This window comes from Rutidosis leptorrhynchoides, chromosome 7, assembly GCF_046630445.1.
Source record: "Rutidosis leptorrhynchoides isolate AG116_Rl617_1_P2 chromosome 7, CSIRO_AGI_Rlap_v1, whole genome shotgun sequence".
Classification (NCBI taxonomy): domain Eukaryota; kingdom Viridiplantae; phylum Streptophyta; class Magnoliopsida; order Asterales; family Asteraceae; genus Rutidosis; species Rutidosis leptorrhynchoides.
The window spans coordinates 49,796,643-49,809,703 of NC_092339.1; the positions used below are offsets into that span (position 1 = coordinate 49,796,643).

The following is a 13,061-nucleotide window of genomic DNA, read 5'->3' on the forward strand; positions in this document are numbered from 1 at the left end:
CATATTAAGAGATATTCATACATGATAATATCATGATAATATAATAATTTAAAATCTCATTTGATATTATAAACATTGGGTTAACAACATTTAACAAGATCGTTAACCTAAAGGTTTCAAAACAACACTTACATGTAACGACTAACGATGACTTAACGACTCAGTTAAAATGTATATACATGTAGTGTTTTAATATGTATTTATACACTTTTTAAAGACTTCAATACACTTATCAAAATACTTCTACTTAACAAAAATGCTTACAATTACATCCTCGTTCAGTTTCATCAACAATTCTACTCGTATGCACCCGTATTCGTACTCGTACAATACACAGCTTTTAGATGTATGTACTATTGGTATATACACTCCAATGATCAGCTCTTAGCAGCCCATGTGAGTCACCTAACACATGTGGGAACCATCATTTGGCAACTAGCATGAAATATCTCATAAAATTACAAAAATATGAGTAATCATTCATGACTTATTTACATGAAAACAAAATTACATATCCTTTATATCTAATCCATACACCAACGACCAAAAACACCTACAAACACTTTCATTCTTCAATTTTCTTCATCTAATTGATCTCTCTCAAGTTCTATCTTCAAGTTCTAAGTGTTCTTCATAAATTTCAAAAGTTCTAGTTTCATAAAATCAAGAATACTTTCAAGTTTGCTAGCTCACTTCCAATCTTGTAAGGTGATCATCCAACCTCAAGAAATTTTTGTTTCTTACAGTAGGTTATCATTCTAATACAAGGTAATAATCATATTCAAACTTTGGTTCAATTTCTATAACTATAACAATCTTATTTCAAGTGATGATCTTACTTGAACTTGTTTTCGTGTCATGATTCTGCTTCAAGAACTTCGAGCCATCCAAGGATCCATTGAAGCTAGATCCATTTTTCTCTTTTCCAGTAGGTTTATCCAAGGAAATTAAGGTAGTAATGATGTTCATAACATCATTCGATTCATACATATAAAGCTATCTTATTAGAAGGTTTAAGCTTGTAATCACTAGAACATAGTTTAGTTAATTCTAAACTTGTTCGCAAACAAAAGTTAATCCTTCTAACTTGACTTTTAAAATCAACTAAACACATGTTCTATATCTATATGATACGCTAACTTAATGATTTAAAACCTGGAAACACGAAAAACACCGTAAAACCGGATTTACGCCGTCGTAGTAACACCGCGGGCTGTTTGGGGTTAGTTAATTAAAAACTATGATAAACTTTGATTTAAAAGTTGTTATTCTGAGAAAATGATTTTTATTATGAACATGAAACTATATCCAAAAATTATGATTAAACTCAAAGTGGAAGTATGTTTTCTAAAATGGTCATCTAGACGTCGTTCTTTCGACTGAAATGACTACCTTTACAAAAATGACTTGTAACTTATTTTTCCGACTATAAACCTATACTTTTCTGTTTAGATTCATAAAATAGAGTTCAATATGAAACCATAGCAATTTGATTCACTCAAAACGGATTTAAAATGAAGAAGTTATGGGTAAAACAAGATTGGATAATTTTTCTCATTTTAGCTACGTGAAAATTGGTAACAAATCTATTCCAACCATAACTTAATCAACTTGTATTGTATATTATGTAATCTTGAGATACCATAGACACGTATACAATGTTTCGACCTATCATGTCGACACATCTATATATATTTCGGAACAACCATAGACACTCTATATGTGAATGTTGGAGTTAGCTATACAGGGTTGAGGTTGATTCCAAAATATATATAGTTTGAGTTGTGATCAATACTGAGATACGTATACACTGGGTCGTGGATTGATTCAAGATAATATTTATCGATTTATTTCTGTACATCTAACTGTGGACAACTAGTTGTAGGTTACTAACGAGGACAGCTGACTTAATAAACTTAAAACATCAAAATATATTAAAAGTGTTGTAAATATATTTTGAACATACTTTGATATATATGTATATATTGTTATAGGTTCGTGAATCAACCAGTGGCCAAGTCTTACTTCCCGACGAAGTAAAAATCTGTGAAAGTGAGTTATAGTCCCACTTTTAAAATCTAATATTTTTGGGATGAGAATACATGCAGGTTTTATAAATGATTTACAAAATAGACACAAGTACGTGAAACTACATTCTATGGTTGAATTATCGAAATTGAATATGCCCCTTTTTATTAAGTCTGGTAATCTAAGAATTAGGGAACAGACACCCTAATTGACGCGAATCCTAAAGATAGATCTATCGGGCCCAACAAGCCCCATCCAAAGTACCGGATGCTTTAGTACTTCGAAATTTATATCATATCCGAAGAGTGTCCCGGAATGATGGGGATATTCTTATATATGCATCTTGTTAATGTCGGTTACCAGGTGTTCACCATATGAATGATTTTTATCTCTATGTATGGGATGTGTATTGAAATATGAAATCTTGTGGTCTATTGTTACGATTTGATATATATAGGTTAAACCTACAACTCACCAACATTTTTGTTGACGTTTAAAGCATGTTTATTCTCAGGTGAATATTAAGAGCTTCCGCTGTTGCATACTAAAATAAGGACAAGATTTGGAGTCCATATTTGTATGATATTGTGTAAAAACTGCATTCAAGAAACTGATTTCGATGTAACATATTTGTATTGTAAACCATTATGTAATGGTCGTGTGTAAACAGGATATTTTAGATTATCATTATTTGATAATCTACGTAAAGCTTTTTAAACCTTTATTTATGAAATAAAGGTTATGGTTTGTTTTAAAAATGAATGCAGTCTTTGAAAAACGTCTCATATAGAGGTCAAAACCTCGCAACGAAATCAATTAATATGGAACGTTTTTAATCAATAAGAACGGGACATTTCACGTATGAGGTCAACCGTGCCTAGGGGAGGTTGGGTCCATAGGCTACTGATTGTAGAGTATAGTGTGAACGATGCATCCCCTGCATCTGGATAACTATACTAGTGAATTGAGTAGCAGGGACTATCGGTAGACTCAAGTCCGATCAGCTAGGAGTCGTGTGCTCGTACAAGCCGCCGATCATCGTATTGTCTTATTGTATGCTAGTTGGTAGTTAGCATGTGTTGTTGTTAGTATATAGCTTGTGTGTGACTTAAGCTATATCTGTTAGATAGATTCCATTCACTTAGCGGTGCGCTAATCCCCCACATATTCTCCCCTTGCAGGTTTAGGTACTGCTAGTCGGGATGGGTGCTGTTGCAGAAGACATGTTTGACAACCCAACTCTGATGTGGACTTTTGTATAAATAATGTTTTGTGATAACGTAACACTGTGGTGTAAACTTAAACTTAATTACTCAGATTAATGTAATGACACGACTAATAGTGTGTTTGTTAATAAAGTCTTCCGCTGTGTTTTTTTAAAAAAAAAAAATTGCCGTTGTTACAATAACGATGTGGAAGTGGGGCGTGACCCAGGTAGTTTGTCCGGTGGTATCAAAAGGAGTCATAGTCTGTCAATCGAGAGTTGTTCTGGGTGTTCAACCATTGTTGTCGATTGAGGCAGTTTTGATTTTCGATTTCGATTGGTGGTTGGAGAACTATTTATAGAGTGTCTGCAAGTCCCCGTGTAAAGTGAAATGTTTGTGTTGCAAGTGGATTTGGCATATTACATGAGATTCCTTAGCAATGTTGGAATGAGTATCAATGTAGGGTTTGTTCAAAATCTTCAAGTGGGAGATTGATGAGCTTGTGAAGGTTTTTTAACAAAAAAAGGGAGAAAAGGGACCCTCTCGGATCACGAGGGTGTGTTCGGGGGACACGAGGCAAGAACAAGGGCAAGCTAGTCGCGAGTTGAATTTTTGAAACTTGAGAAGTGTGTTCAAGAGTTAGCCCGCAGATCATGAGATTTGAGTCGCGAACCGCGACGTGTGGCTTGGTCAGCAAGTTTGTTTAATTGTTTCCTTTTATTCATTCTCCTATACCGAGTTTTTTTTTTTTTTTTTTGAAAAGTCGAAATAGTATTAATCTCAAGAATCCGCAACAAGTGTTCACACATATACAGTTACATCACAGTTTCACAACAACACATATATTTACATGGGAAGATGCCAAGATAGCATCAAACACACCAAATTTAAACTAAGAAAAATGATGGATTATTGAACCAATTGTGCCAATCGGTTGTCTTCTCTTTAATTCTCATCGCGATTCGAAGCTTTTGATTTGAATTTCATTTAGCGCACACGGAGTGTTCCAACCCTTATTTTTGAAGATCGTTTGATTTCTATTATTCCATATGAGATATCACATAACCGCTTAGTAAGTTAATTAATCCCTCTATCTCAATTTAATATTTCACAAATAAAATATATAGTGTTTAAGAAATATCATGTCACACTCTACTTTTTGTTTATTTTACAATTTTATCTTTAGCTTTTTACCTACATTTAATTTTGCATGTATAAAATAAGAGTATAAATAAATTTTACTCCATCTTATTATTTTTACCCATTTATGAGAGTGAACCATTTATTTAGGATAATTTTTAAAAGGAAATCTAGACTATTAAATTGAGACAAAGAATGATCACTTAGTAGGATGCTATATATATATATATATATATATATATAGTGGTAGGATCAAGAGGGAAGTAACCATTCGGGGAGAAGCAATATTTTTTTTTCTTTTCGTTTTTTGAAAAAACTTTGTTCACGAACATTATAGATTGGATGAAAATAAGAACATTTAGAAAAGACACTTCGTGATGAATGTTATTATTTTGGCGGAAAAAACCTCGAAGAAGTAATATATAACAATTATCGTGTTTTTCGAGCGTATGTTGAGATTTTAGACATTAGGGTTTAGATATTAGGGTTTATAGGGTTTAGATATCAGGGTTTAGAAATTTAGGGTTTAGGGTTTAGATTTAGGGTTTATATTTAGGATTTAGATTGAGTTTTTAACACGAACGGTTTAGAGTTTAGGGTTTAGGGTTTGGTGTTTTGGGTTTATGGAATAAACCCAAAACACCAAACCCTAAACTCTAAATCGGGCTAAATTTTACTTCACAAAACATGAAAAAAAAAATGTTAACATTATTCACGAACAATATTATCTTGAATGTTATTTTTATCGATCGTTTTCCCGCTAAAATAATAACATTCATCACGAAGTGTCTTTTCTAAATGTTCTTATTTTCATCCAATCTATAATGTTCGTGAACAAAGTTTTTTCAAAAAACGATTTTTTTTTTGCTTCCCCCCGCTTCCCCCCGATTGGTTACTTCCCCATTGATCCTGCCCCTATATATATATATATATATATATATATATATATATATATATATATATATATATATATATATATATATATATATATATATATATATATATATATATATATATATATATATATATATAGTGGTAGGATCAAGATGGAAGTAATCAATCGGGGAGAATCGGGGGGAAGCAAAACTTTTTTTTTTTTCGTTTTTTGAAAAAACTTTGTTCACGAACATTATAGATTGGATGAAAATATGAACATTTAATAAAGACACTTAGTGATAAATGTTTTTATTTTGGCGGGAAAACGCTCGAAGAAGTAATATTTAACAATTATCGTGTTTTTCGAGCGTATATTGAGGTTTAGATATCAGGGTTTAGATATTAGGGTTTATACGGTTTAGGTATTAGGGTTTAGAAACTTAGGATTTAGGGTTTAGATTTAGGGTTTAGATTTAGGATTTAGATTGAGTTTTTAACATGAACGGTTTAGAGTTTAGGGTTTAAAGTTTAGGGTTTAGGGTTTGGGGTTTGGGGTTTTGGGTTTATGGAATAAACCCAAAACACCAAACCCTAAACCCCAAACCCTAAATCGGGCTAAATTTTACTTCACAAAACATGGAAAAAAAAAACGTTAACATTTTTCACGATCAATATTATCTTGAATGTTATTTTTTTCGATCGTTTTCCCGCCTAAATAATAACATTCATCACGAAGTGTCTTTTCTAAATGTTCATATTTTCGTGTGATCTTGATGCCTGAAAAAAATTCAAAAAAAAAAACGAATTTTTTTTTCTTCCTCCCGATTGGTTACTTCCCCATTGATCCTGCCCCTATATATATATATATGTGTGTGTGTGTGTGTGTGTGTATATATATATATATATATTCTATTTTATCTATTAATTATAATTTTTTTTAATTATATTATATTAAGTTATTAATTATATCACTAGTTCCCGTGGTTTATTTAAAATTATACCGGTAGCCCTTAAATTTTTAAAGTTACACCGGTAGTCCATGTGGTTTGAGAAATGTACAACATTGGTCCTAAACCTGACGCCATTAATATAGTAACGAACAAGTTAATCGATGTTAAGTTTAGGACCAGCCTTGTGCATTTATCGAACCTCATGGACTATCGGTATAACTTTAAAAAGACAAGACTAGTTTTCTCTTTTTTTTCACTCATTCATCTTTTATCATCTTAAGATTATAAACTCTAATTTTATAAACCCTCATCTTCACCATTTGAACCTTAATTTTGTAAACTTTAATCTTCATTATCTCAATATGAACCTTAATTCTATAAACCTTCATTTTTATCATTCCGATAACAGTCAATGACAATCAGCTGTGCTTGTGAGGCCACTTATGGAGCAACATGTAGTTTTGACTTTGGTAAATGCAAGTGTGAGTTTTAAGACTTATGCTCGTTGTTTCCAGTTTACGCAATTCTCGTCATGTTTAGATATGATCCACTGTTTGCATTTCTAATCAAAAGTATTGCTTTTTTTTTTTTTTTTATAATTACAATCATTACATCCTTTTTCTTACTGCTATTGGTTTGTTGTTAACTTTATATTAGTGCAAATTTCATATTTACTTAGGACTAAAAATGTCAAAAGACTTGTAATATCATTTACGTTTATTCGTTAACCGTAAATAATGAGAATTATACAGTTACATGGATGAACTTTGTGTCGGTTTGCTTTTTTACTTTGGCTTTGTTAGATGGAAACCGACACAAAGTGCGGGGGGGCAGGGAGGGGATTTTATCGGTCATGCCATCGGATTGGTCCGGACTTCCTCCAGGGCAGCAATTGGGGCCGGGTTATGCAACTACGGGAGATGAACGCGTGGGTGGTTTAGTCCCCTGGGTGATCCCATTGGGGCCGGGTTATGCAACTACGGAAGATGAACTCGTGGGTGTTTTAATCTCTCCTGGGTGATCACAAACTGATATAAAAAAGAAAGTATATATGATATTGTGGTCATAATAAGGTTCTAAAAGTTGCCAATAAGATATTAATTGTGTGAGACCTTTAGGGACTTATCGGCAATACGAGAATTGGGATGATGATGATGAAGTTTTATGAAATTAATGTTTATAATTTTCAAATGATGAAGATGAAGACGAAGGTGAAAAAAGGAGAAAACTAGTCCTTGTCTTTTTTAAACTATACCGATAGTCCATGTGGTTTGATAATGTACGGAGATGGTCCTAAAATTAACGTGGTTAAGTTGTCCCATTAACTGTTAACATGTTTAGGTTTTAGACCAGCGTCATGCATTTATCAAACGACAGGAACTACCGGTATAATTTTAGAAAGTAAAGGACTATTGGTATAATTTTCAGTAAACCACATTAACTAATGGTATAATTAACTCATTGTATTATTGTTATTAAAGTATATTATTATTTAACTAGCCACTTGTTTTGATTCTACGTTACCATCTGATTCCTCACTTTTGACAATCTTCCCAATCAAATTTCTGTTACTCTCATTACCCTATTAAGAAAGAAATGGTTAGGACACACATTCTTTATTCCATGCCTTCAATCTGTTCGACAAAATGACCGAACCAAGAAAATATGTATTCAATGGCCTCTGCCATTGAAACTTCATGTCCAAACTAGCAATAAAACTCATCAGGTGATGAAATACTAGTTTAATCGTTGCTGTGTTCCGAAAGATATATAAACAAGGATGGGATTCTTTGGTGGTCTGTTTTTCGGTGTTGCATTCGGTATTGGTTTCATGATATGCCTTGCTCGTTACCAGATCCTTCGATCTGCTCGTCGTGCTGATCTCGTACGTGCCTTGATTCATGCATTTACCTTTTTCTATATGTATCCTAATATGTGTAAATAATGCCAACGCATAACTCGTGCGTCGTAAATGCAATGTGATATGTAGCTTTGGAGGTCAATGTTTCTGTTAAATAATGGAAGAACATAATAAGTGAAACATGTACATTAATTAGAGGAAAAAGTATTATAATTTTAATCAGCTTATATGAATTATGAGGGGTACTAATATCCGATGCTGCTAATTAATTAAAAATATTCCAAATTTTGTCTAAACAACTGAACTTGTTTAGCTGGTAATAGGCTATATAACTCGACTAGGATCAATCTTTAAAATTCATGATCATCTGAAGTTTACGCTCTTTCTTCATTCTCGTTGTTTAATAATAAAATGGGAATTTGCCTATAGTGTTATTTGTTTTCATACTCGTAAAAATGTGTCATTTTGTAGGCTGCAACCATTGCGGCATTTGCTAGGATGACCGTTGCAGATTCAAGAAAGCTTCTCCCAGGAGAATATTATCCTCCTTGGGTTGTCTTCTCACAAAGACAAAAGTTGAGTTACATTTTATTTATTTTTCATAAAATAATTTGTATTTTCACTGTTATCTATTTAGGCAATTAACACAATTTTTGTTATAATCTACAGTTAAATTGGCTTAATGATTTAATGAACAAGATCTGGCCATACGTTGATGAGGTACTTCAATTACTTTCTTTCAATCATGTTGAATTTGAAGAACATTTTTAAACTAATAATCAATTAATTTCTTTTTGGGTTTTGTTTGGATGCTAGCATAGGCAGCGTCCGATCTAATAAGAAGCTCAGTGGAGCCAATACTTGAACAATACAAACCAATCGTTTTGTCGTCTCTAAAGTTTTCAAAGTTAACACTTGGCACTGTAGCTCCACAATTTACAGGTTCGTTTAATCGCATATCAAATTGATATTCTCTATACATTTGGTGATCATGACTCATTTAATTTGTTCGTATCGTGTAGGAGTTTCTGTAAATGAAGGTAATCCTGGTGAAATAACAATGGAGTTGGAGATGCAATGGGATGGTAACCCTAATGTTGTTCTTGATATAGTTACCAAAGTTGGTGTTGCTTTACCTATACAGGTCCCGTTAACGATATTTATTATTTTATTTTGTTTTCACTTGCAATGTGAAAATTGTTAATGAGTTTCTAAATTATCAATCTACCATCTTTATTTTGGAACAGGTGAAAAATATTGCATTTACTGGCCTCTTCAGACTCATTTTTAGACCATTAGTTGACGAGTTTCCATGTTTCGGAGCAGTTTTATTCTCTTTAAGAGAAAAGGTATGCCATAACTGTCATATATATTACGTCGGTTTGTTACAAATCTGTTGGGACATACTCATGTTTTTTATGCACAGAAACAATTGGATTTTACACTTAAAGTTATTGGTGGAGATTTATCAGCCCTTCCTGGGGTATCTGATGCTATAGAGGTTTGAGCTATCATATTTATTTCCTTATTCAGTTTTAAGTTAGTTATTATTGTTACAATGGGTCCCACAAATACTTACAAAAGTTTCACTTTTTGGAAAATATGTGTGCTAAAATTACTTCTACCCAAACAGGAAACAATTAAGGATGCTGTTGAAGATTCAGTTACATGGCCAGTTCGGATTGTGATACCCATATTAGCAGGGGACTATAGGTACATTATAACTTTAGATTAACAAATAGAGTTTAACTTTAATTAAAATGTTTAATTTTTTTTTATAATAATTCTAAAAGCTTTAATATATTTTTTTTAGTGATTTGGAGTTGAAGCCATCTGGAACATTGGAGGTTAAACTAATAGAAGCAAAAGAATTAACAAATAAAGACATTATTGGAAAATCAGATCCTTTCGCCACTTTATTTGTCCGTCCACTGCGCGCTAAAATGAAAAGCAGCAAGACAATCGTAAGAAGTTCCTAAATTTATCAAGAAGTTTTTGTTTAGTTTGGGTTAATTGCACGAAAAAGTAGCCAACTTTGGTCCAATTTCAACATGTGACCATGTTAGACTTAATTAAGCAACTAAAGTTGGCTATATCTATATCTAAAACAACCAACTTAGGTCAACTTTAAGCAACTAACCTTTCTTTTACCTTGATATATTTATATATCTATATCTATATCTATGTGATTTTGATTGTTTTATAGAACAACCAACTAAACCCAATATGGAACGAGCACTTCGAGTTCACTGTTGAAGATCCTAAGACTCAACAGTTTACGATAAGAGTGTTCGATGACGAAGGAGTCCAAGCTTCAGAATTAATTGGTTGTGGTCGAGTTGCAATAAAGGATCTTGAGCCCGGCAAGGTAAAAGATATATGGATCAAACTGGTCAAGGATTTGGATTTTCAAAGAGATCATAAGAATAGGGGTCAGGTAAATACACAAAATTATTTCATCTCCATATGATGTAGCACATTTCAGCAGTTGTTTTGGTTTCAGATCAATAAATCAAGAGTAAAGGCAGTTAACCCGACCCGTTACCAAAGTTTCATTTGGGTTATATTCACTCTATAAAGAGAAAAATGGGTAGATTAGTATGATAACCTAAAAAATGGGTCAAATGGGCCAAAAAGGCCAAAAGTCACCCGAAAATGTTTGAGATACTTGCAACTTCTTGAGTGGAAAATAAAAATTATTTCTAAAAATGTGTACTTTCTAATATATATTGAACATAAATTTACCTAGTAGATAATCGATTGTGATACACTGTCAAAATTTGAATTCTTTTTACAAATCTTTCTCACAAATATCGTTTTTTTTAATGGTTTTAGGTGCACTTAGAGCTCCTGTATATCCCGTTTGGCACAGAGACTGGGTTCCTAAATCCACATAACCCTGATTTTAGATTAACTGATTTAGAGAAGGCCCTTAAATCTGGAATTAGCGAAACAGACGTTGATCCAGAAAAACTAGCTGCACAAAAGAAAAAAGAAGTCATAAGGAGAGGAGTTCTTTCTGTAACAGTTATGTCGGCTCAAGATTTGCCAGCTGTCGATCTTATGGGAAAAAGTGATCCCTATGTTGTAGTCCATTTGAAGAAAACAGAACAGAAATTGAAGACAAGAGTAATAATTTCTTTATATTTTGTCAGATTTATGTTGTCTCATTACAACAATGTATTCACTATATTGCATAGGTGGCAATTTCGACCCATTTATGACAAGTGAGTTTATTCGGGTTATGTTTTGTCTCATGGACAACATATAAACTTAAAAAAATTTAGCCACAAAAGGAAACAGACAAAAATAACCCGATGTGTAGTTTAATTTAAAGATAGAGTATTTTTGAAGTATTATCATTTGTCTGACCATATATAACTCGATAATTGTTCATAGAGAAGGGTTTAGTGTCAACCACCCTGTTACCTAAACTGCCTGGCCCACCCATTTTGCCGCCTATGGTGAAGTTGTTAGTTAACATTTACATCAATACGTTTCATTGTTTTAATGATGTATTATTTTCAGGTTATAAATAACACATTGAATCCCGTATGGAATCAAACATTTGACTTTGTGGTAGAAGATGGATTACGTGATCTGCTAATGTGTGAAGTGTGGGATCATGATACATTTGGAAAGGTAAGCCTCATTGTTATACAGGGGCGAAAATATGTAGGGGGAGGGAGGGGGGAGGGAAGAGAGAGGGGGGGGGGCACCTGCCCCCAGTGTGTCTGTAATTTTTATTGCAAAAATTTTGGATTTTTCGATTTTGCTCCCAGTGGATTTTTTTTGCCCAAAAGTCTATATTTTGCCCCCAAAGCCTCCATATTTTGCCCAAAAACCACCACATTTTGCCCAAATAAAGTTGCTATGTTTTTAAGAAAAAAAAAATCGCCCCCGGTGAAAAAAATTCTGTCTTCCGCCACTGCTGTTATATCTCCATTTATTTTTTCATTTTCAATTTTGTATAATATGATTTTCATATACATTTTGACTGGCTAAAATCTATGCTCATTGTCCCTGCATCTTGTTATGATGTTGTATCAGGATAAGATGGGTAAATGCATCATGACACTTACGAGGGTCATATTAGAAGGTGAATTTACAGAGACATTCGACTTAGATGGATGTAAAGCGGGAAAGCTGACTTTGCATCTCAAATGGACCCCACAAACAATAGTACGCGATCCCTGAAAAGTCAAAGCTAAATATTCACTAATTTGCATCATGGTCAACAGCCTTTTGCTTCATACGAAATCACATGTAGAGACCTTACTGATACGCCTTTATAAATGAGAAACCAAATAACAACACGACCCGCATTGTAAACTTACCTGGTTACGTTGATTGAATCTATTCTTGATTTTTTTATTTGTTATTTCTTTTCCCTCTACAGAATTCGTCGAGATAATGTACATGACAATTGAAAAGAAAAAGTCTTCACTGTAAATGATAAGTGTCTGTTTGGCTTTGAAATGCATATGTGGATGACAAGATGTCTTTGTGCAATTTAGATCATACTACAATGTGGGTCCCTTTTTTATCTAAAGTCGATTGTGAACCCAGGTGGTCGATTTAGAAACTTGAATTCGGATATGCATTACGAAGCTTGTAAATGGGTCAGGTCTTCATCTAGCTTCTAGCCTCCAATACATTGTGCATTTGTGCTATCCAACGGGTCGAAAACTTGATCCACTTTTCTGGCTTGATCCATTTATCTTTTTTTTTTTTTTTTAAAGGCAAGTTGTCGACATCGAATACTCTCATTTGCCACACATGCACGCGCTTTCAAACGGAAACTCGAACCGCAATACAGGGACTTGAACCTTAAACCATCGTGAGGGGCAAGCGGGTCGGACCAGGGTCCGGAATACGGGTTGGTAAAACCTCCCCGGACAATACGGCTTTAAGGAAATAAATCTTACGAATATTTTTTTAGGGGAGGGACTCAAACTTGAGACCTCCCCACCCATATCCCAATACACAAGTGTAAAGGGG

The 13,061-nt window shown here is 33.5% G+C and overlaps 1 protein-coding gene across 1 annotated transcript; it reads left to right on the forward strand.

The window, feature by feature from the left end:
* Positions 1-8,735: 8,735 nt before the first annotated feature.
* Positions 8,736-12,499, forward strand: LOC139857381 (synaptotagmin-4-like). The gene is made up of 11 exons (XM_071846128.1): positions 8,736-8,780; positions 8,882-9,002; positions 9,083-9,204; positions 9,308-9,409; positions 9,487-9,561; positions 9,694-9,773; positions 9,874-10,024; positions 10,267-10,497; positions 10,896-11,189; positions 11,589-11,702; positions 12,111-12,499. Exons 1-11 carry the CDS (start codon positions 8,751-8,753, stop codon positions 12,255-12,257), a joined length of 1,467 nt encoding a protein of 488 aa, XP_071702229.1. The 5' UTR covers positions 8,736-8,750; the 3' UTR covers positions 12,258-12,499.
* The last annotated feature ends 562 nt before the right edge of the window (positions 12,500-13,061 follow it).

What these genes read in the sequence shown, in the direction of transcription:
- LOC139857381 (XM_071846128.1), top strand. Translation starts at nt 8,751, where the DNA reads ATGAACAAGATCTGGCCATACGTTGATGAG. An exon ending in TCTGGCCATACGTTGATGAG is followed by an intron (nt 8,781 to 8,881) that starts GTACTTCAATTA and finishes ATGCTAGCATAG; the next exon opens with GCAGCGTCCGATCTAATAAG. An exon ending in ATCATGATACATTTGGAAAG is followed by an intron (nt 11,703 to 12,110) that starts GTAAGCCTCATT and finishes ATGTTGTATCAG; the next exon opens with GATAAGATGGGTAAATGCAT.